General features: G+C 38.3%; 1 protein-coding gene across 5 annotated transcripts in view; it reads left to right on the forward strand.

Moving 5' to 3' along the window:
- Positions 1 to 21,562, forward strand: part of LOC111340046 (intermembrane lipid transfer protein VPS13D) — a 75,380-nt gene that overhangs the window by 748 nt on the left and 53,070 nt on the right. For all 5 annotated transcript variants that reach the window (XM_088731650.1, XM_088731652.1, XM_022946820.2 and 2 more), the window contains exons 2-26: positions 1,866 to 2,056; positions 2,661 to 2,738; positions 3,601 to 3,696; positions 4,351 to 4,467; positions 5,996 to 6,121; positions 6,961 to 7,011; positions 7,113 to 7,354; positions 7,933 to 8,101; positions 8,422 to 8,517; positions 9,270 to 9,480; positions 11,075 to 11,406; positions 11,891 to 12,057; positions 13,012 to 13,231; positions 13,744 to 13,833; positions 14,055 to 14,154; positions 14,827 to 14,959; positions 15,803 to 15,940; positions 16,179 to 16,269; positions 17,091 to 17,208; positions 17,648 to 17,735; positions 17,871 to 17,995; positions 18,223 to 18,429; positions 19,068 to 19,319; positions 19,850 to 19,986; positions 20,067 to 21,466. In XM_088731650.1, coding sequence (XP_088587776.1) covers positions 1,866 to 2,056; positions 2,661 to 2,738; positions 3,601 to 3,696; positions 4,351 to 4,467; positions 5,996 to 6,121; positions 6,961 to 7,011; positions 7,113 to 7,354; positions 7,933 to 8,101; positions 8,422 to 8,517; positions 9,270 to 9,480; positions 11,075 to 11,406; positions 11,891 to 12,057; positions 13,012 to 13,231; positions 13,744 to 13,833; positions 14,055 to 14,154; positions 14,827 to 14,959; positions 15,803 to 15,940; positions 16,179 to 16,269; positions 17,091 to 17,208; positions 17,648 to 17,735; positions 17,871 to 17,995; positions 18,223 to 18,429; positions 19,068 to 19,319; positions 19,850 to 19,986; positions 20,067 to 21,466 — 4,975 coding nt within the window. The remainder of the gene's footprint in view (positions 1 to 1,865; positions 2,057 to 2,660; positions 2,739 to 3,600; positions 3,697 to 4,350; positions 4,468 to 5,995; positions 6,122 to 6,960; positions 7,012 to 7,112; positions 7,355 to 7,932; positions 8,102 to 8,421; positions 8,518 to 9,269; positions 9,481 to 11,074; positions 11,407 to 11,890; positions 12,058 to 13,011; positions 13,232 to 13,743; positions 13,834 to 14,054; positions 14,155 to 14,826; positions 14,960 to 15,802; positions 15,941 to 16,178; positions 16,270 to 17,090; positions 17,209 to 17,647; positions 17,736 to 17,870; positions 17,996 to 18,222; positions 18,430 to 19,067; positions 19,320 to 19,849; positions 19,987 to 20,066; positions 21,467 to 21,562) is intronic.

Consider the following 21,562-nt stretch of genomic DNA (forward strand, 5'->3'; position numbering starts at 1 on the left):
ATTGATATTTGCTATCTGAATAATTAGATTTCAACATATGGTATTTCTTGAAGGATATAAAATTTCCAATAGTTTGAGGATATCTAAGGCTTTGGTGAACATTTGTCTTACATGAAGTTTTTTCATCTAGTTGCCGACTAAATCACTTTAAGATCGTTAATTTTTACTGTACAATTACTACAGCTATAGAATTTGCATTGAAAGCAAAACTGATGAATTGGATCTTTGCCAAACTCAGAATTAATAAATAATCTGGCAGCTCAAACATTTACCTTAAGGTGCATGTTTATCAGTAGTTTCATGTTTTTTTTTTTTTGTAATTGCAAAAATCATGTGTTTTAACTTTTTGGTGATGCAGTAGAGAGAAAAAGGATTTCTGATAGTCTAACAAATAGTTATGACATTACATCATATAAGTTTCAGAGTGGGACACTGCACGAATCATGTGCATGTAACATGGCATGCAGCTTGCATTCATACTAATTTCACTAGCAGTGCAAAATCTCATTTAGTAATTCTCTTTCCCATTTGCTTTACATTTATTCAAATGGAGAACTTGGTATTGGATCAAACGATAGTCCTCAATTGATATATTCTTTATTCTCAATACTTGTCTACTTGATATTGTAATTATCTAGCTGGTAGAGCCAGTGGTTAATATGAGCAGTGCTTTCAATAAGACCCGGCACCCGCCTGTTGTGAATCGCCCGGTATATTTCACCGCGCTCAAGTCACAGTCACCACGCTAAGTCGCAATCAAGTCTCTTTCCGGCGGGTGTTGTACCGAGGTAGCCACCTATTTCAAATCTTATTGAAAGCATTGTATGAGGTGAACCCTGTGTTTGGTTTGGCTATCTGAGTGGGCTATCTGAACAGGCAAGTTGGCTTGCTTTGATCCCACACAAGAAAAAAAATTGTTCGAAGCAGACTTACAAAGTTAGTGTAGTTCCTGAGAAAGAACTGAATTTGCTTTTGTGGAAATTTTTTTTAAAATGTAAAGAAAACCTAAAAAATCACCTTTAATTATTATTCAGTTTTGCAAGTGAATAAGGGACATGCACGGTTGGCTTTCTTTCCAAGTGCTCAAAAATGAACATGCAAATTTTTTGCACTCTATAATAAATCCTTTATTGACCAAGCTTGTTTGGTCGAGAAAGCTGGATATTAGCCTTGTTCGTGTTCTTTTTTGTGTTTTTATGAACCTTGACTTTGTCTCGATCCTTAAAAAAAAATTAAGGAAAAGAACTCAGCCACCATCCAGCCATCTAGCCATCTTGACCTCATGCTTGATTAATAATGCATCAATGCCTGTGTTGCACATGGAGGTTGGGTGCCTAGGGACCAGGGGGCTGGAGCTGCCGACCTAAAACCCAGGACTAGTAAGAACACCTGAAAAACCTGCCCTAGCCACAACCCAGCCACATTAAGCCCTGCCTGCCACACCCAACCCCCCGCCTAAGCGCCTGTCACACTGAGGAGTTCAGTGGAAAGATTAAAAAAAAATCTTCAAAGTAAACCAGAATACCTTGAGCTTTAAGAACAGTGGAACTATGAGCACATGCAACAGTGCACACAAATAAGAGTGCAACAGGTGACCTCCAACCACTGCTGGAAGTTGCCCGCAACATGCTTAGAACAGAGGTTAAAATGCCGTATATAGGATATACACCAGCTTGCCAAAGTACGCTAATAAACACCAAGTCATGCCAATGTCACACAACCACAGAACAGCTATAAGCTGCTCCTAGTCGTTAACTAAGTTAAATAGGTATATTTTCACCTCATTAAATTTTGTAAGGATCAATTCTGTCTTAGTCACCCCTGGGAGTTAATGGGCTAACTGTTGCCTTGATTTACCTTACTAGGTACTGTTGATCTTCATAATCTACCTCTGAAAAAGACAGCTCTGAAAGGTCTTGAGCTTCCATTAGAAGTAAAATCTGGATTCATTGGTCATTTGCAACTCTCAATACCCTTGCGTCGACCAAAGTCTGAGCCATGGATTGTACATATTAATAAGCTTTATCTTGTTGCTGGACCTCTTAAACATTCAGAGGTAATGTGATATTGATGTATATCTTTTGTAGCTTTAGTATTTTTTGTTCTGTAGCCAATATGATACTGCTGCCTAAGAGTTTTTCAGTCTTGTCTGGTTTGAATTGTTTTGGTGAAAATAATGCTAAGAAAACAAAATCTGCACATTTTACTTCTATCTTTCGTACATTACAGTGCATCAAGATTGAATGCTGAAACTCAGCTTACTAAAGGGTGTAAACAAATGTGTCTAGCTCTACATCATTGTACAATAATGATAAAAATATTTATCCTGGTATCTTCTAAGGCATATTGTATAAGTGTACATCTTTGGTTTCAAGTGAAAGTGAATGATTCGATACCTTAATAGCAGCATAGGCTGAATTGCTGAGGTCTACAGTGTTACTAAGGTTGAGATCGGACGTTAGCATTATCAGGCGCCTCTGGCAGCCTCTTTTAGTCCATGTAATGACCTCACCTTAGTGTTGATCACCTTTCTCAGTAACAAAGATAAATGATCAGCTTGTGTTTGTAACAACATATATATATACAATTTGGTTGTTAGTTCACTCAGTATCATCCAAAAGCCAATTACCACTGACAGTAATTTTATTTTGTCTGTTTAGTACAATGAAGAAGAGGAAAAAGAGAGGGAAAGGACACGCAAGAAGAAACGCCTGGATGCATTGGAAGGTCAATGGCTTGTAAGTTGTCTTAAATGCTTTTTTAAACCTGCAAACAGAAGGCATTGTGTATTTCTCTTTACAGAATAAACTCTAATTGATGGAGTTTCAATTCTGTGAGTGTTGAGTGATGTTTTAGCAGGAAGATAATTCCTTCAGATCTATGACTTGTCTGCAGTTTCACTATAAATCCCATAACAATAACTTAAGGAAGACAATCAAATGGTTGGTAATCAAATTCATTCAGTCACAATTCAACTCAACCCCAGTCAATCTGTCCACCAGATTGTGTTCTTGCATTCAGTTATCCAAAAATAAAGAGAAAAGGACAATTATTTCTAGGAACTGTTCTTTCTTGGAACCCATCTCAATTGAACAAGTGTGCTTGATTTTTGATGTAATTGAGCTAAAAAAACTGTACACAATTCACAACAAGTTAGTGCAATTTTTGTACTGATAAGCTGTATCATTTGCATAATTGTTTGATTAATTGAAAAAAAAGTTTATTAAACCTTAACTTAGCCTTTTCTGGATCTACTGGGCAGTTTTTTACTTGATCAGAGAGTTTCTCAGGAATGTTGGGGACATTTAAACATTTTATTGCATTCAGTTGTTGTAAATTGAGAGTTTTATTGTAAAGATCGTTTTGGTAAATTTGATCATGTTTGATACAGAACTCAGTTGACCACATTCCATGATTGATAGTTTGTGTTCAGTTGAGTTTGATTTAAAATTCATTAGATTTTGTTTGACCATCTACCACTACAACTACAGTACAACAAATGAAACTAATTTGCAGTGCAGTGTTGTAAGGTAGGACACCTTTTTTTTTTATTTTTTACTTTATTTTTTTAACGAAGGATATCTGTTCTTTTATCAACAGGCTGGCAGAAATGACAATAGTGGAGGCTTCTGGTCTGGTTCATGGTGGCCGTCCTTGTACTCATCATTCTCAACAACTATTGTTGAGAACTTACAGGTATTGTCATCAATTGGCTGCTCTCATCCTGTAATAGCTTTACATGTATCTCTCATTTTCAGCTTTGTTCAGAAATTGTTCTATTCCCTTGTCCCTCTTTTCCTTTCCTCCTCTGTTCTGTAATTCCTCTCATTACTGTTCTTTCATCCTTTTTTTCTCTTCATGCTGTTGTTCTTTATCCACTAAACCCCTAAGTGTGCCTAGGATCTACACTAATGTAATTTCTCCTTACAATATCACCCCTGAATCAAAAAATTGAGTTCATGATAAGTGAAGGAAAAAAATGATCAGCAACTGCATTTAAAGGAGCTCTTGATCATTTCTCCTTGTTAGCTGTGTAGAGAACACTATGGAGAATCTACATTCTGATGTTAGCTGTGAAGTGTTAATATCTCTGTTCCCTAATTTGTCTGTTTCCCCAACCCTTTGCTCATGTATCCCTTAGTTCCCTCATCTATCTTTTTTATTGCCTCTCTCCTCATACACACTGTACTTCTAAATACTTAGATCACTGTGTTTCCTCTCTCATTACTTTAGTGATTTCCTTGATCCCTGATGTCAACCTGAGTTCTTTTTATATTGTTATATGTATTTTGCTACTTGTATACTGTGTAACTGTTCATGATTGTTTGAATTTTTTTTTTTCTGTTGCAGCTTGTCATTAGTGATGTACATTTTCGCTATGAAGATGCAACAACTAGGGAGTCTGTCCCTTTTTCATTTGGAATAACTATTGAGAAGCTCTCAGCTCATTCTACCAATGAAAATTGGGTGAGTGTTGACAATGGGTTTAAGAGAACACTTACTACAGTGTAGATGCCCTTACAGTAATGTACCCCCTTCAGGGCGTAAAGTTGCGCCTAATACAGGCGCCAATGCGACTAAATTTTTCACTTTGGCGACCAAATCCTGAAAATTAGTCGCCAAATTGGCGACTAGGATTTCTAATCACACCTTACCTAGAGATCTAGTGATTGTTGAAGATTTGTAAATTAAGATAAATCTGCAGCAAAGTTCCTCGTTAAGCTCGTTTCCAAAACACAGCTCATGCATGATGTTGAATGTAAATCTACCATCACTAGATGCCATCTTGGATTTAGGTAACCTAGAGTCTTCTTTGTAGCTCGTGCAAATTTAGCAGGCTCATTTTTTATGTTTGTATGACTGTATCACTATGATTATGATAATCTATCTAGTACAGTGAAAGGGTAAAAAATTTTTTTGTGTGTGTGTGTCATAATGGCCACCAACTTTTTGGAAATGGCTACCACTTTAAAATATTTAGGAGCCAAGTGGCTACCGGAAAAAAAAGTTAATTTTATGCCTTGCCCTTACTAAATAAATTGGATATATCAACAAAGTTGAAATGATAATTAAAATTGGCCACTGTAACGATTACAAAAGCTGACGTTTCGAGCGTTAGCCCTTTGTCGGAGCGAATATTGGAATTGTGGGTTGTATGTGCTTTTAAGGGCAGAAAATGGAGCTACGTTATTGGTGGGAACATGGCAATGAAAAAAACACAAATAAATTAGTGGAATGAAAAGCATTCATTGATCCCTGGATTGGCAGTTTAAATCTCACAGGGATCAATGCTTTTCATAATGTAGCTCCATTTTCTGCCTTTAAAAGCACATACAACCCACAATTCCTCAACTCGCTCCGACAAAGGGCTAACGCTCAAAACGTCAGCTTTTGTAATCGTTACGGTGGCCAATTTACCATTTCAACTTTGTTGATATATCCAAATTATTTTGTTACCCCCACTGACGCAGCCCCTAACAGTTTCTTTAGAAACTATCAGCCTTTACCCCCTTACTAAATCACCTCATCAAAACAACCTTGTCGGTCATTGTGATAAGGTGATCACTTCTTGTGGTCATGCATAAGTTAACAAACTGATAGCATTACCTCTGAGCTCATTTGAGGAAGCAGGACCTTCTTGAGACATTAAAAATTTAGGAGGAAGGGAGAAGGGTTTGAATTGAGTAGGAAATTTATAGGTATCATAATTATATTGAGACATTTTTTACTGATTCTTGCATCTGTGTACCTACATGTAAGGGAATGAGGCTTAGTTTCCAATTTGTTTAATGAATACTGAAAATCTTTTGCAAATTAGAGGAGTCAATTCTACTCAAGTTAACAATTGAATGCTAGAACCTACCACAGTATACAAAAGTGTGAAAAACATGGTTTAAGCATGCATTGTATTTAAAAAAAAATATGATTAAGGGTCATTGGGTGAATTCTCTCAGCTTACTCTCACAGGATGTTATAGATTTTTTGTTTGTTGTAGAATCCAGAGGAGATCATCCAAAATGAGCGCATGATCAAGTACAAATTGATTGAGCTTCAAAACATGGCTATTTACTGGGATACTGATGTGACCCTTGTGGGTGATCTGCCATCCAGAGATCTTGAGGTGGGTGTACTTATTGTTTTGTATCTGATTCCAATTATTTAAGGTACAAGGTGGTCATTATACTTGTAGTCTACATTTACTGTGTTCAATTTTACTTTTGTTTCACCATTGATAACTCTCTGCTTCAGGGATAAGTTGATTGCTGTATTTATAATAATAATAATAATAATATACGTTAATTGAAGCTCCCCCTTAGGGGCTTTTCAGCTACAATGTAGACTAAGAGCTTAAAAATCCCCACTGGCAGGAGGGAGACCAGTGGGCTATTTACAGAGCGTAGCAGAGGAGTTAAACTAGGGGCAACCGAGAACAAATCCAGTGAGTGGCAGGGTGGAGGACTTGAATGCGGGATACCAGATTACAAGTCCAGTACCCTAACCACTCAGCCACGCCTCCTCCTGTTTGTGGTTGCAAAAGTTTAATGGTAGGTCCTTTTAGGTCAGGGTTAGGGTGAGGATATTGGCTGTGATCATGAGCATCATTATGTGTAAGAGTGTGTTTCAGATCAGGATGAGGATATTGAGTCGGTCTTTGCATCTCCTATGTTTGTTAATTTTCTATTGTCCCCTTTCCTATTTCATTGTAAAATAATTCAAAGAGATTATAATTATGCTGTTTTGTACTCTACTGGCAACTTGTTATTATTATGATTATTTTTTGTGGCCAAGAAGAGAATACTTTATAAGAAAGGTATTGAATGGCTGTGATCATCAGCATCATACATGTAAGAGTGTCTCAACATTCTCTGAGGATCTACATGTAGGGGCTCCAAGACTACTTTGTAGATGTCATTCAGCTTCAAATAGCTATTGTATGATATGAAATACTTTTAATTTCAGAGTGCCCTTCGACGAATGATCAATAGAAACCAAGGAAAAGCTGGCTTTTGTGTGAGTCCTTTAAACTGAATGCATTTTTGAGAAATTTCAGTCAGGAGAGAAACCTCAATATGTTTTAGCTCAAACCACCCCTTTAAAAATTTTTCCTATAGAAACATCAATATATCTTGGAGCCAACAAGTGCACAAGCTAAGATGAAGCGCAACTCTAGTGCTTTGCCCCTCAGGTCACGGCAAATGCCACGGTTTGTGGTGGATGTCCATGTAGGAAAGATTCCATTATCACTTGAAGAAGCACAGTACAAGATGCTGATTGCCCTTATGGATGGGTTTGAGAGGCATTTTAGACAGCGCCATTATTTAAAATGGAGACCAAAAGGTCCTATTAGGAACAAGTAAGGGTGCTATGACAAAAGTCACCTTAATGAATTGCTTAGGATTTTCAATCTATGCCTCCTTATTTGTATGTTATATGTGATTTGTATAATTGTGAACATGTAGCCCTACTATAGTTGTTTAATAAGAAGTTAATCATGGAAGACAGAACCAGCTGTAACTTCACTTGTTGACATTGGTGTTGCACTTTAAATTTTTATTGGTTCAAAAACTTTTCTTCCAAGATCTGTGACAAATTTTAAAGTTGCATGGAAGAGTTTAAGTTGAACCATGATGCACCATAATTATAATGATGCCAAAAATGATTCAAAGTGAGGCTGTTTGATGTATACAATGTATGTCAATCAAGATTTAGTGTGAACCCAACTACATCAAACCAGTTTTGATAAAATAATTATAGATGTATTAAGAGAGGAATTTTCTTGGAAGGATGGTTAGTAAACAAAGATCTGACTGCAACAGAACAGATAAGTACTGAAGCTGCAATTAATAATGCAGGCTTTTCAAATAACAGGTTAAGCAGTGATCCTTGGGGTCTTACATTAAGAATGCTATTATGTGTTTTCTTTTTTGTCAGTGCAAAAGGATGGTGGAAGTTTGCATTTACATGCATCATGGAGTCAATTAAAGAGAGAAATATACGACAAACTTGGAGCTTTGCGGTGAAACGAGCAAGTGATGTGGTGAAATATGTGAACCTATATTCACAGCATCTTATAACTGGTTCAGTGGAACCTTCACTCAAGGTACACATGTACTCTATTTGTATATCCTTTTAATTTTAGGTGTCCTTTCCCCATACTCAACTCAGTTTTTTTCCCCCATCCTCAATTCTTGAAAAAAGCTGCAAAAAGGATAAAGTTAGTCTTCAAGTTTGTAGGCCAATTTTGTCTTAAGCTGAGCACACTTAATACAATGGACTATTATATCTTAGGTTATAGAAAAAATTTCAATGATAAATTTGAGAACTAGACTTTATTTAGACTTTGATGTTATTTAGTATAATGTTAACAAATCTGAAATCTGAACAAGGAGTTAATCTGCTATTACTTTCCTTTTTCTGTAGGAGGAACAAAATCGTATTGAGGATGAGTTAACATTTGAGGAGCTGGTAGTGTTAAGATCTATTGCACAAACAAGGGCAGAAAGTGAAATCAGTAAGGTATACATACTAAACATCAAATTATTATATAATTCTTATTTGTCAATAATTGGCTCAAAAAAATAAAAGCTTAAGCTGCTAAATGACATTCATGAAAGGTAATTTGAAATTTGAGGTTTTGATTTAGAATTTTATTTTATGAAATAAGCATTTGTAAAGTGACTTAAGAATGCATAACTCAGATGCAGAACCTGCCCTGTCATTTTTTCCATGCTTTTCTATTACTTGTTTATCTCATACGAACTAGAGGTTATTGATAGAAATGATAAAGGGGGAGGGGAGGGGAGGGGGGGTGGTGGAAGTATGGCAAATATTTTTCAGAGTGGAGATACCTTGTATCAATATACAGTGTACTTGTAGATGTACTCGCATTTATTATTTTACAATGGTAACTAAATGTGTAAATAAAGATTGGCCAAATTCATGAGGATTTTGAATTGTCTTTTAGATATTTCTTTGCTGAAGAAGAAATAATATTTATTGCTTAATTTAAAACGAGTCACCAACTTAGTTTTTAAGAAAATAAGAATCAAATTTGATAAGGCAACCTCTTGGCAGAAGGAAAAATGTGGCTTTTTCTTTAATGGTGCATGCACTAATTATGGAAATTATGAGATTATCTGTACTGAAGGATGTGCAAAGGACCACTTTGAGGTCAAATAGTCTGCTCATTAGAGTTGTTTTTAAGAAAGCTTTTAATGGATCCCTTTTCCATTTACATCTCTTTTATTTCAACATTATTTTGTGAGCAGATTCAAGCAGACACCAAAGTTCAGGATTTGCAGAAGGGGGTACCAGACCAGGTCCCTTCTGCCTCAGGAGGAGGATCTGGGGGTTGGCAAGGCTGGTTAACAGGGTGGTACAGTTGGTACGGAACAGATACTACAGATGGAACAGCACCTGGAGCAAAAATAGAGACTGACACAAGTCAAGTGTTCATGGGAGAACCTCCTACTACCAAGGGTAAGTTGAACATGGAGCATCAATGCAGAATTGCCTCAAATATATATAAGAGCAGGGGTTTCAAAATGTTTGAAGTGGGCTTCAGACTCTGCAAACTCTGATTGAACAGAGTAACATGTGACATGTTATCAAGTGGCTGGTGGAATTCTGGCAGTTGCTGGCTTGTTTTGAAACCCCTTTGAGAGGAGTGATCTTATAGTTTAAACCCAGAACGTACTGTGCATATGCATGAATGGGCTGAGTTTGTGCCCACACTGACTTACAGTATGGCTTCTGTGGGCCTGTTTGTTGCTTTAGTATTATACTTTGTCGGCCTTTTACATTTTGTGGATTGAGTAGAATTTTGTTTTATTGGTTCTTCAGCACTCTGAAATTTGTTCAAGGCTGTGTTTATTTTCAGTGGTAGCTAGGTTTACAGGTGTATTTGAATATTCTAGAGCTTTCCACTTTAGTCTTTGTGTATATTTCCTTTATTTCCTTAATGTCCTATAAATGGGTAAGGTAATGAATCTGATCCAACCGACGCGTTGGTCAACGTGTTGGCTGAGGCGTCGGTTGGATCAGATTCGTTACCTTTACCCTATAAATTGTAGTATTTCATATCCTTACATTCAATTGGTACAAAATTAATGTATATGGCATACAAGTCATGTTAAAAGATGGACATCATGTTGTCTGTTCAGTAATACATCACAGGTGATGCTAAAAGGTGGTGAGAACAAAAAAGTGGCACAGCTCAGCTCAGCTGAGTGTGTTAGATGTACTTACCACATTTCGGTGTCTTTTGTGGTCTATTACTGTTCAGGCCACACCAACCTGGAAGAGATCAATGTTTTATGTGATAAAGAAGTGAAATGTTAATGGTGAGGTCATCTATATTGTATGTGCCTGTCCTCCAATAGATCAATTTTTAAGTAAGAAACAATCAAAATGCTTCAATAATTTTGCTTACCATAATGTAATATCAATTATTATCCAACTACACCTAGACGAGTACAAATAACACCATAGACGAGTACAAATATCACGTGGTATTTGTACTTGTCTATTGTAGTAGCGGTTAAACAGGTTTTCTCGCATCGCGTAAGCAAAGAATTGGATTGTAGTTACGAAAAAAAACAAATGGCGGACAATTTGAATCATATTTCCGACGATGAAGAGTCAGAATGGCTGGCAAATACAGATCCAGGTTCATTAGATGAATTGAATGAAGAAAAACAGCTTGTCGACCAGAAAATTTCTTCATTTAATGAAGAAAATAGAAACAGCAGCACAACAACGCACCAATTCCGTTCCACTTCGCATACTTCTGTCACACACTCCCCATAAATAAACATCCGCGAAATTCGCCCACACTGAATTAACAGTTTGGCGTGTTGGATAATAAATAACATATTAGACGTTTTGTTGTGTAGTATCGCTGAGTATTTTTACTCGTTATTTGTATTTTGACTCGCCCTATGGGCTCGTCAAAATACAGCACAACTCGTAAAAATACTCAGCGATACTACACAACAAAATGTCTAATAAGATATATTCATTCCACTGTTATATGGGAATGTCTTTGTTAATCTTCCTGCCCATTGTTTTGCAGAGGAAGAGGAATTCCTCGGTGAGCTGGCTGATAGCCATCTCAGTGAATCCATCTTCAATAGAGATCAAGTGTTTGCACACTTGAACTTCAGATTGGACACAGGCTCCTTTAAATTGGTCAATACCAAACAATCAAACTCTTTTTCTCAAACAACAACTGTCTTGCCAGTTGTTGAGGTGGAGTTTTCAGACTTGAGGTGGAATTCAGAAATGCGGCCTCGCTCTAGCACGTGGGAGTTTAGCATGAGTCTGGGGGCTCTGTTTGTGCGAGATAAACTCACCACAGGAACACTGTTTCCAGCTTTGGTCTGTCCTCAAGGTAGAGAGTCCCAGGTATGTTTTTGATTCTTAAAATAATGGTTGGTTTGGAGCTGGGTGTAGATAGCAGGTACTCTAGTAAAGTATTCCATATGCATTAAACTAGGGAAGAAAGAATGGTGGCTTTGAATTTGCTGTTACATGTTTATGTATTTTTTACAGTAACTGTAAGGGGAGAGAATGGCCCTTGTTTTGTCTTTAAATTAATATAAATTAAGCTTGAGATGATTAATGTGTTAGTGATGACATTCAAAGGTTACTATTAAGGCCCCCATTTTTCCATGTTTTTAATCACCATAGCTCATAACTTTTCATGTATGAGTAGAGCTGCTCTGAAACAAGATAGAGATAAGACAGACTTAGTTTGTCCACTTTTATGAGATAAATGTGCGGCTTCAGCTCTCCCTGTACTTGTAGATGTTTCATTTTATTGAAAACTGGATATCATAATACTGTTGAAGGGTCTTAACATTGTACAAATCTTTCATTGATATAACAGAAAGTCTCCCTTACCAAAAAACAACAAGCAACTGTCGTAAAAGGTTCAGTTGGAGCTATGGTAACATCTGCAGCAACTTTGGGACTCAATATTTTACAAGACATGAATGATCCAGTGTTTGAAATGAAATTTGAATCTTTACCACCTGCAAGTAAAGTTGGTTACAGGTTCGGTTTGATCTCCCAGCATTCTTCATGTTTACTGCTTTTGTCTTGCATGGTGTACTTTGTTACTGTAAAAGTTCTTAATATTTTCTGTTTTAACATCAACATTCTACCTCGTATGATTATGTAGCCCACACAACCTCGTGTTCTCTTACATAAAAAAATATGAAACATGGTCTCAGTACAATTTTTCTACCTATAATTGTCATCATTCAAACCTCCTTGTCTAGTTGTTTGTGCTCTTATGTCGTTGTTTTTTTTCATTGTTCCATGTATTTTGCCAATTTAAAGGCATTGTTAAGTGATCATCCTTGACATTTAAATGGAGGGATGCCAATACAAAAGTTGTTCATCTAAATTACCCTCAGGCGAGGGGGGGGGGGGGTCTTGCTTTGTTGCTACTCTAGTGAAGAGGAAAAAACCTACAGCGAGAGTTACAGGTTGAATGCATTGGGTATCATCAGAGAATGCATGGCTCTTATCATCAAAAGCTAAATTTTGGGCTAGTTTCATGTTAATGGCTTGCCTTTTTGCTGGAGGTCTTTTTGCTGCCTCTCTAGAATCAGTTGAATTCTTAAAAGCAGTCAATAGAAATGTTTGCAAAACATCAGATTCTGAAGACTTGCACAGCTGATTTGTTGACTTAGGAGTAGTTGATGCGATTGTTAGTGAAGCATACTAAGCACTGATCCATTTATTCCCAAGCTATCTCATGTGATCCCCCGGCAAGGTAACAAGATAGAATACTGTATACACATGTATATGTTGTAGTTCAATTTTATCCTTGGTTCAGATTTTACTTTCCTTTGTTTCAAACTCATTATCATACATTAACATGACCGAGAACAAAGGAAAATAAAATTTGAACCAAGTATAAAATTGAACTACAGCATAAATTATATACATCAGAAGCACAAACCCTAACCCTGTAATTTGCATTTGTTTGGTAATGTCCAGATTATCGGTAACCACACAGCCTCTGGATGTTGTATACAATCCCGCAGTGCTTAACCACATCTCAGAGTTCTTTTCCCATACATCGATGGAAGGTGCCCAGGCCCTTCACATTGAGAGACAGCTTCGTGAAGTAGCGCGTGTCAGATATGAGGAGCTTAAAAACCAAACCAGAGCTGAACTAGTTCAAACACTTGATGCAATGATGGATGGATCAGATATGGTAAAGGTGTATTGTAACCCATATGTGTATGTGGAAAACAGAAATTTAAACTGGCTCTTGTAATAGGAAATAGACCTAATAGTTTTGGGAAATTTTTTTTGCTGATTTTCAAGTATGTTCTCCTGTTTAGCATCAGCTTTGTCTTGTTATTTTGGAAGGAATTTTAAATCGCAGTATCAAACTTCTTAAGAGTGTAAGATGATTTTTAAGAAAGTCAAGCAGTTCCAAAAATTCTTTTGGCTCTAAGTGGATGAATTTTGTGCGGTTGTGCATACAGTTAATATTACCAAGTCATCAACACCAAACCCTTTCTTAAATAAAGTTGTCTTAAAAATCATTTTGCAGTAATTTCTAATAGCAACTGCTGTTGTTTAGCTGCGTTTAATATTTGGTTGTAAATGGTATTCAAAAGTTCACTGCTTAATCATGACCTCTTCAATTCAAACAAACGTAACATGCAATCGCCAATGAAAGTGAATCATTGGGCTAAGAATTATTTACATTTGCTTTAGGGCCAGTCAAAGAGGTGGGATATTCAACTGGACATTTCTGCACCTAGATTTCTTGTTCCAGAGAGCTTTCAGGACAAGAAAGCCTCAATGGTAGGTTCCACTTGTTTTTTCTCGAGTAGATTATCTTGCACTGTTTTCCAGCAATAACTGAGACTTTTGTCCTCATCGTTGTTACTAATTAAATAATGCGAATTGTGTTATTTTGTGGATCTTGAATTTTTTTAGCTGCTTGACTACATTTACCTTTGTCATACAAAAGCTGTTGTTGTCAGAGTATTCTGCAATATTACGATGCCACTTTTTCTCCTCAGGTTTTGATAGACTTTGGTCATTTAAGTTTTGTAAACACTCAAGCTCTTAACAGGAAGAAGACAATTTCAGAGGGTCAAGACTCAAAACCGGATATGGAAGGTAAATACAATAAAAATCAGAGGTGGTAAATATATATATCTTATTAACCAAGCGCGAGGGCCGTACTGGGAGAATATCGGCCCGAGGTCTTGACAGTACGGACCGAGCGCAGCTAGGTCCGTACAAAAAAGATCAAGGGCCGATATTCTTCCAGTACGGTCCCGAGCAAGCTTGGTTAATAAGAGATTTATTATACGACTGAAGTTCAAAGAGACACAAGTGCGGTATCATTCGGGACCATTCGGGACAGTGCCCGATCCAATACTGAGAGAATATTGACCGGCAATAGAGCATTTTGATTGGTTGATTTTAGTTATTGGCCCTCTGACTGCCCGAGTCGTGTAATAAAATTTCATTTTTAATATATATCTTTGTAGCTGCTTGGAGTAGTGTGGAACACTATCAAGTCCCGAAGGGAGTACACATGCATGTATAATACTTTTATTAATTGCGAAAAACATAAATTTTTCAGTTTATTCCGACCGGAATGGTTCACTAGGTCAGAATGTTTTACAAATTGTTTGTACTCAAAACTCTGTTCCCTGTGCCTAATACCTCTCATTTCTCTATTCGTTTTATTGCAATGTGAAGTATCGGATCTTCTTGTGGTTATTTTAGTTCGGAAGTTGTAGGTAAAGCACTAAGATTTCTTTTCTCTTGTTGGCGATACAGATGACTCTTTTGTGACCCCTCCCAGTACCCCTCCGGTAGGTGAGGAAGAGGAATATATGTCAATCAGTGATTCAACAGATGCTCTTCTCAGTGGAGTGAGCAATCAGACTATCATTGATAAGATGTATGAAAGGTATGTTGGAATTCTTGTTGCTTGTACAGGTACATTTTTCAGTTTCCATTCAATGTACTGCGCGTGTAAAATTCACCAAGCATTGAGCGAGATATAGTACTAACAGAACAGTTCCAAACTAGGAGGAAGTTCAGTTCTGATGTCTTTTAAGGGTCGTTAGAGACTTGGTCGTTACGAAGGATGGAAGATTGTAGAAACCACGGAAAATTATCTGTGGAAGGATGAGATCAATGCGAAATTCGACCCCTCAGTTACTCTAGGTCTGAGAATTGAACCCTTGAGTATAGTGTCCAGCGGAGCAAATCCTACTATTTGTGACACAGCTGTCAAACGTTGAGCGTGCGTACGGTGATCAAACATGGCTGCCCGCGCACCAATTTCCCGCGCACAATTTAGAAAACAACAAACAACCGCTGTCTCGCGAAGTAAGCGAAAGAAAAGTGGGACGTTCATAGAAATCGATAAAGGAAACAAAAAATAGGAAAGAGGAAAACTTACGACTTTTCCAACTCAAGGCTCATTGTCGCGTATCCTGTTGATTTACCATTGTTTTGAGCTTTACTAAAAAGGTGTGCGCTTTTAAAACACCGTGACTTACTGGCTTGTGTGGATGTTTGTAGCTTTTGTGAGACAACTACGTCCTGACAGCCTAAAAGCGCGCCACCTAGTTCGTACAAAGTTCTTCCATGCGCAGCCGTTTGATCGCTCGCTCTAGGTCTGGGAATTGAACCCTTGGGCACAGTGGCCAGCGGAGCAAACCCCACTATTTGCGCTTAACAAGTTAAAATGGCTTGGCTCTTTTTACTGGACTACTGAAGTAGTATTGTATATTTTGCTTTTAAGGTACACCCTAGACTTATCCGACATTCAAATGGTAGTGTGTAATGTAAAGGAAGACTGGTCAGAAGTTGCCAGCAAACCATTCCTTACAAGTGATGCGCATGTTGTGGACAAGTTTACGATATCAATCCAACTGGAAAGGTGAGGAATATTTTTTATTTGTTGTTCCTTTCTCAGAATATGAATAAATTATTGATGGCAGTTCTCTTGCTTGAAAGGAGAATGTCTGTCAAATATTTCTGTCAAATATTTCTGTCAAACATTGAGTTGGGTTTGTGTTATACTGTTTTTGTGGAGAGTGCACTCCTACACGATGGAAGCTGCTTTCTACTTTTTTATCGAATGTTTATTGGACAAAGCAATTTTGTATTTATTGCAGGAGACTTCTCTTTACTGCTGATCCCCAGTATCCTGCAGTGAATCTTCATGCCAAACTACCAAGTTTGATACTACATATTAATGAACACAAGGTACAGGAGGACTAGAAAATACTGTAACTGTGCCAAATTAAGCTATCCTAACACACCGAACAGTGCCTCCTTCGTAAGTCTTCTTTGCAGCCGTTATTAGAAGTCGCCACCATAAAAAGGACTGCTACATGTAAACAGTGTCAAGCAACGGCTGCACATGAGACTGCCCTTTGTGCAGTGCAGGGCTCGACACCAACGGTAACCCACTAGCCACAGCCTAGCAGAAATTCAGTTTTGGCTAGTGGATTTTGGTTTCCATCAGCCAGTTTGGCTGGTAAACGAACTGACATTGTCGTAGCATCTAAGATGTCACCAGCCACTTGGCTAGCAAGTTGAAAAGTTAGTGTCGAGCCCTGGTAGTGACCTACCAAGCTCACGTTATCGTTTTAATGTATGTAAGATCGTGCTCCAACGGGGCCATCTATTTCAACTACAACTAATTTAGATTGAAGTGGAAGAAGTCTTCTAATAGAACACATTACCAACCGTTTTTGGTTGAAACGCAGTAACTTCAAGGAATGGTCTTCTCCGCATAAGCAAGTTGCGCGGAGACCACAGTACGTGACGAACGATATCTGTGTTATGCTTCGATTCCTAATGTTAGTAGATTTTCACGCTTATCAATTTCCCACTTCTTTCTTATCCATTGTATCTAAAGAGCACTTATCAAGTAACTCGTCGGTCGGTTTTTTGTTTACAACGAGTGTGACAGCCGGCTCAAACTGGTTTGATGGCAGTTGAAAAAAATTATCAACCAAATTAACCAAAAATGGTTGATTCGACTAGGACACGACCTAACGTTTTCCTCTTTCTTCTGTTAGCTTCAAGCCTTGACAAAGTGTGTCAAACAGCTGAGTCGACCGAAGGTATCCAACCCCACACCACCGGTGACACAACAACGAATTGTTGCCAGTTCTACTCCACTGCCCCACGTCGAGAGTAAGAAAGATTTTTTCTATTAGTGACATTGTTTGGTTTGACAATTTGAGGGTTGTTGACAGGACCAACACATTTGTAGTACCAGCTGGCCGTCAAGGAAAGAAGATAATTTAATAGCAAAGATTTTAGATCATCCTAATACAGTTTGGAAAATGTAAAACCACATTGAAATGCTGTCACCGGTAAAATATCTCTTGTAACTACAATCAGTATAACCAACCGTAGTAACTATTACCTCCGTTTTCCAAAACTGTTCGTGAAGACCTTGAAATTATAATTTTCCGTTAACATACAAGACCTACTCTTTTCCATTTTTCTTGTAAGATTTAATTCTCTTTCAAATATTTGACTGCGCGCGGACAATCAGTCGAAGGCTACGTATCAGTTACCTCGTATGGCTCAGCCTGTGTTTCAACAAGTGTCCTTTTTACTCTTAAAGGAATTGACAGCAGCTTGGATGATGTGTACTACAGTTTGTACAGTAGCAGCATCACGATTCCTGATATGGTTAAGGATTCACCAACCAGGTACTGTTAGTGACCGAAGGAGTTACCTTGTCAGCCATCGATCATGAACACATTTTTAAAGTCTGGCAGGCTTGATAATAGCTAGTCAATTAAAGCGGCGATGATGGTATTGACTTGAATTATAATACTTTTCAGGCGAATCGGCAAGTCCACTGTGGATACAACATTGGAAGATAAAACGAAAGAGCTCATGGAAGAGTCTAGAATGCTTCTTGTTCAATTCAGTATTGACAGAGTCTCCTTGGGTGTTCACAGCATGGGTAATATCATTGTTTGCAATTCTTCTTTGGTTGTATTCTCAAAATGGTATCGTTATGGCGATTTAAGTGCCATTGAACTTTGAAAGTTTTATTTGACATCGTACTTGCACTTGATGTAGTTGGGCACATTAAGTTAACGGTTACTCGTGGTAAAAAATATGTACATGAAAAGAAAATAGTTTGTTTTGCTATTTGCGTAATACTTGCCATTCGTTTGCACTTTGCAGGTTGCTTGATAGCTGAGCTTCAAGTGCTTGGAGTAAAAGTATGTCACTTAAAGAGACCTTATGATTCAGTCACATCCTTTGCTGTTCATGGAGTGCATCTTGTAGATGCGATGCAGAGTTTTGGCCCTGACTACGAACTTCTTTTGTCTTCATGCAAACCTCACCTCACAAATTCTCCAGGAGACAAAACTATTAGTTCTTCAAAAAGTATGTTACCACCTTCAATTTATTTGAAATCTCTTTTGTTTTTAATTGATTCCTGGTGTGATTGGGCATAGGATTATTTCAGTTTACACCATAATTTGTTTTAGAAAAGTAATTACAATGGTCAGTCAAATTAAATATAAGAATCATAAGGGGTCAGTAAGTACTCAAAGTAATAAGAAACGCAGCGGAAAATTTGTTTCTAGTAGAGTTTGCAACTGAGTGGATGAGGTGGTGTGAATTGTTATCATTTCAGCGAGTAGTGAAATTCAAACCAATGCAAATTATTTTCATCATTTGATTGACAATTTACGATCAACACCTCTCAAAGTACCCTCTATTTATCAGCAATCCGATACAGCTTTGTCGAGCCAAATTATTTGTTGTCTACAAGAGAATGCAGACTTCTGTGCAGTTGGTGGGTCCGTTTTCTACCTTTACTCATATAAACCTGGTTAAGTTTGAACAACTTCTGACCGTGTTTTCACCAATAATGTGAGTCTCTTTGAGTTAAAATTTGCGGCACACACTTACACCATAAAAATATACTTTGTTTTCCTTTTATGATACATTCTAATTCTGGCCACCACTGAGTGACTTCCAGAAGGATCTATTCAAGTGAACGTGTTGTTACTTTGTAGGTGAAAAATCCTTCTCCGAGACGGTGAGCGGTGCCTTCTCCGTGTTGGCTGATATGGTGAGACCAGGCTCTAAGAGAAAATGGCAGGACAGTGATGCTTCATTCTCGAGCGAAACGACAGCCGTAATGGAGGAAGAAGATCTTATCACATTTGAATACCAACATTATGATGCTGATAGCCCTTCTACCAAAAACAGAAATGGCTGTGGTGTAAATCTAGTTACTCTGACTTTCAACAAGCTCAACATAATTGGTAAGTGGTATAACTACTTTTAGTTCGGTATATGGGATGAAATGATTTCCTGTATTTTTATTAATAATCGTTGTGCAGGTGAACGATGTTGAGATGTCTTGAGTCACGAGGAGCGTTCTGCAACCGAACACAGACTGCACTGAGAAAAATATGCAACATCCAGTATTATTTATCTGGCTCGTGCCGCGCTCTCAGTTAGCCAAGATGCCTGAGCGAAAGAGCGGCGAGCGAACGGCAAAGTCTTTGGAAGGACTGACCAGGAAGCGACGAATAATGAATAATTTATATGTTAGGAGCAGGAGTTTAAAATCTCATTCGAACCTTAATAGCGCTATTTTCCAAATCCTTCTGAGGGTCAAGATGCAAAAATGGGCAGTTTTAATTTTCTGTATTTTCTATCCATACGTTTTGATAGCAGATGGAAAATCGGCAGGATTCGTGCGTGATTAGTACAATTTCGGGCGCGATCGACATGGACAACTTAGCGGCAAATTGTAATTGGCAATGAATTATTTTTTTTTGTGTGATAGCAAACCAAGAAACCCTGGCAGCATTGGTTCAGTTCTTTAACACGGCATATACTTCCGGTGAATCTGGTGCTAGTTTTGGAGAAGTGCCAGCAGTGTTAGAGGAGTCTTCTACTGATTTCTACTTACCACAACCTGATGTAAGTTCATCCACTCACAATGGTTCTTCCGTTTGTTTCCAGTGCCCCCATCTCTAATCAGTTATTGTTTTGGCTTTTAGGATCAGTTGTCCGAGATGACAGAGGTGACTGCGTCCTTCAAGTCGATTAGTGTCCTTGTTATAAGGAGCATTAAGATGAACGGTGTTAAATCTGTGCGAAAGGTAGCGGAGGTGTCCGTTAGCGAAGTTCAACTGAATGCCTCCCTTGGTGAAAATCAAAATATCGAAGGCTCCCTCGGCGGTCTCAGAATGACTGACCTTACTCCAGAGGGCTCCCTACACCGTTCTGTGTATACTTGTGGAAGTCTTGGCGGAGGAGATGTTTCCCCACGAGATTCATCATATTTATGGTCAGTGCCAGAGGACATGTTAGATGGACCTAGCGATCGAAAGGCTTTTACATTTACACTCTTGATTCCGAAGAAGGGCGGACAGTATCCAGTTATTGCTATAGATAAAGGTTCTCAAGGGGACCTGGATGATGCAGAGATTGCAAGAAACATTCAGCTAAGCGTACGCATGGCTTCCGCTCAGTATACTCACACGCACAGGTTTCTTTCAGAACTTTTATTATCAGCTGGAGATTATGCTGAATATGCTACCCAGTTTGGAGAAAGTCTTCGACAAGCTGCCAGTAATGTTGCTATGGGTCTTGTAAGTAAGAAGAGGGCGTTGGCCGAAGGACTTGATTATCTTTCCTCATCGTTTGTAACAACTGCTGCACAAGATGATAGGAGTCTAGGAAGTCGCCAAGGTAGCATATTCTTCGAAGGTGACAGTGATTATCTTCAAGAGAGTTGTGACTTTGTGGACAGTGTTCCTGTGAAACCCAATAAAAGAGTTTACACATGCATCACGGTGGACTCGCCGATTGTTCAGCTACCAACGTCGTCCTCAAGTACAGAGATCCTTGTTGCCCATCTAGGCAGCATTACAATAAGGAACACGCATTTGATAGAACTTGTGGAACAGGAAAGTGACACAGGGCACTTAACTGGTGTTGAACATGACATTGATCGATTATTTGTGGAAGTAAAGGACATGAGCTTGTACTGCACAGCAATGGACACAGGTAGATCAGGAAGGGCTTCTTCATCGTCGTTTTCCGAGCCATTTACTGGCCCAAACGTCGTGCATTCACCCAAATGCTCCAGCGTGCACATACTTCACAAGTCAGCATTTGAACTTGTTATCGACCGTCGTTCGGAAGATGTGGGTGCACTGGCCATGGGTGCAGTTTGTACGTCATTGCACTTGAAAAAACCGACGATTCAAATTTCGGGAAAGGTCACCACTCCACTAAAACTTGAACTATCAACTCATTCCTATCGTCAGCTGTTTGATACCATAGATAACCTTGGCGGTAGTAAGGAAACAGTGCCTATTCCTCCACCTGCTGGAATGCACAGTTCCTCTATAGCTAGTCCCACCTCCCAATCACCAAGCACTCTTTCTCCAAGGTAAGCTATTCTCTGTCTTTGTCTCAATTGTACCTGGCGATTTTCATGATGCCAGAGTACGTTTTTAAGTAAAGTGTTTAAAAAGCATTTGTGCGG

Source organism: Stylophora pistillata, chromosome 8, assembly GCF_964205215.1.
Source record: "Stylophora pistillata chromosome 8, jaStyPist1.2, whole genome shotgun sequence".
Classification (NCBI taxonomy): Eukaryota; Metazoa; Cnidaria; class Anthozoa; order Scleractinia; family Pocilloporidae; genus Stylophora; species Stylophora pistillata.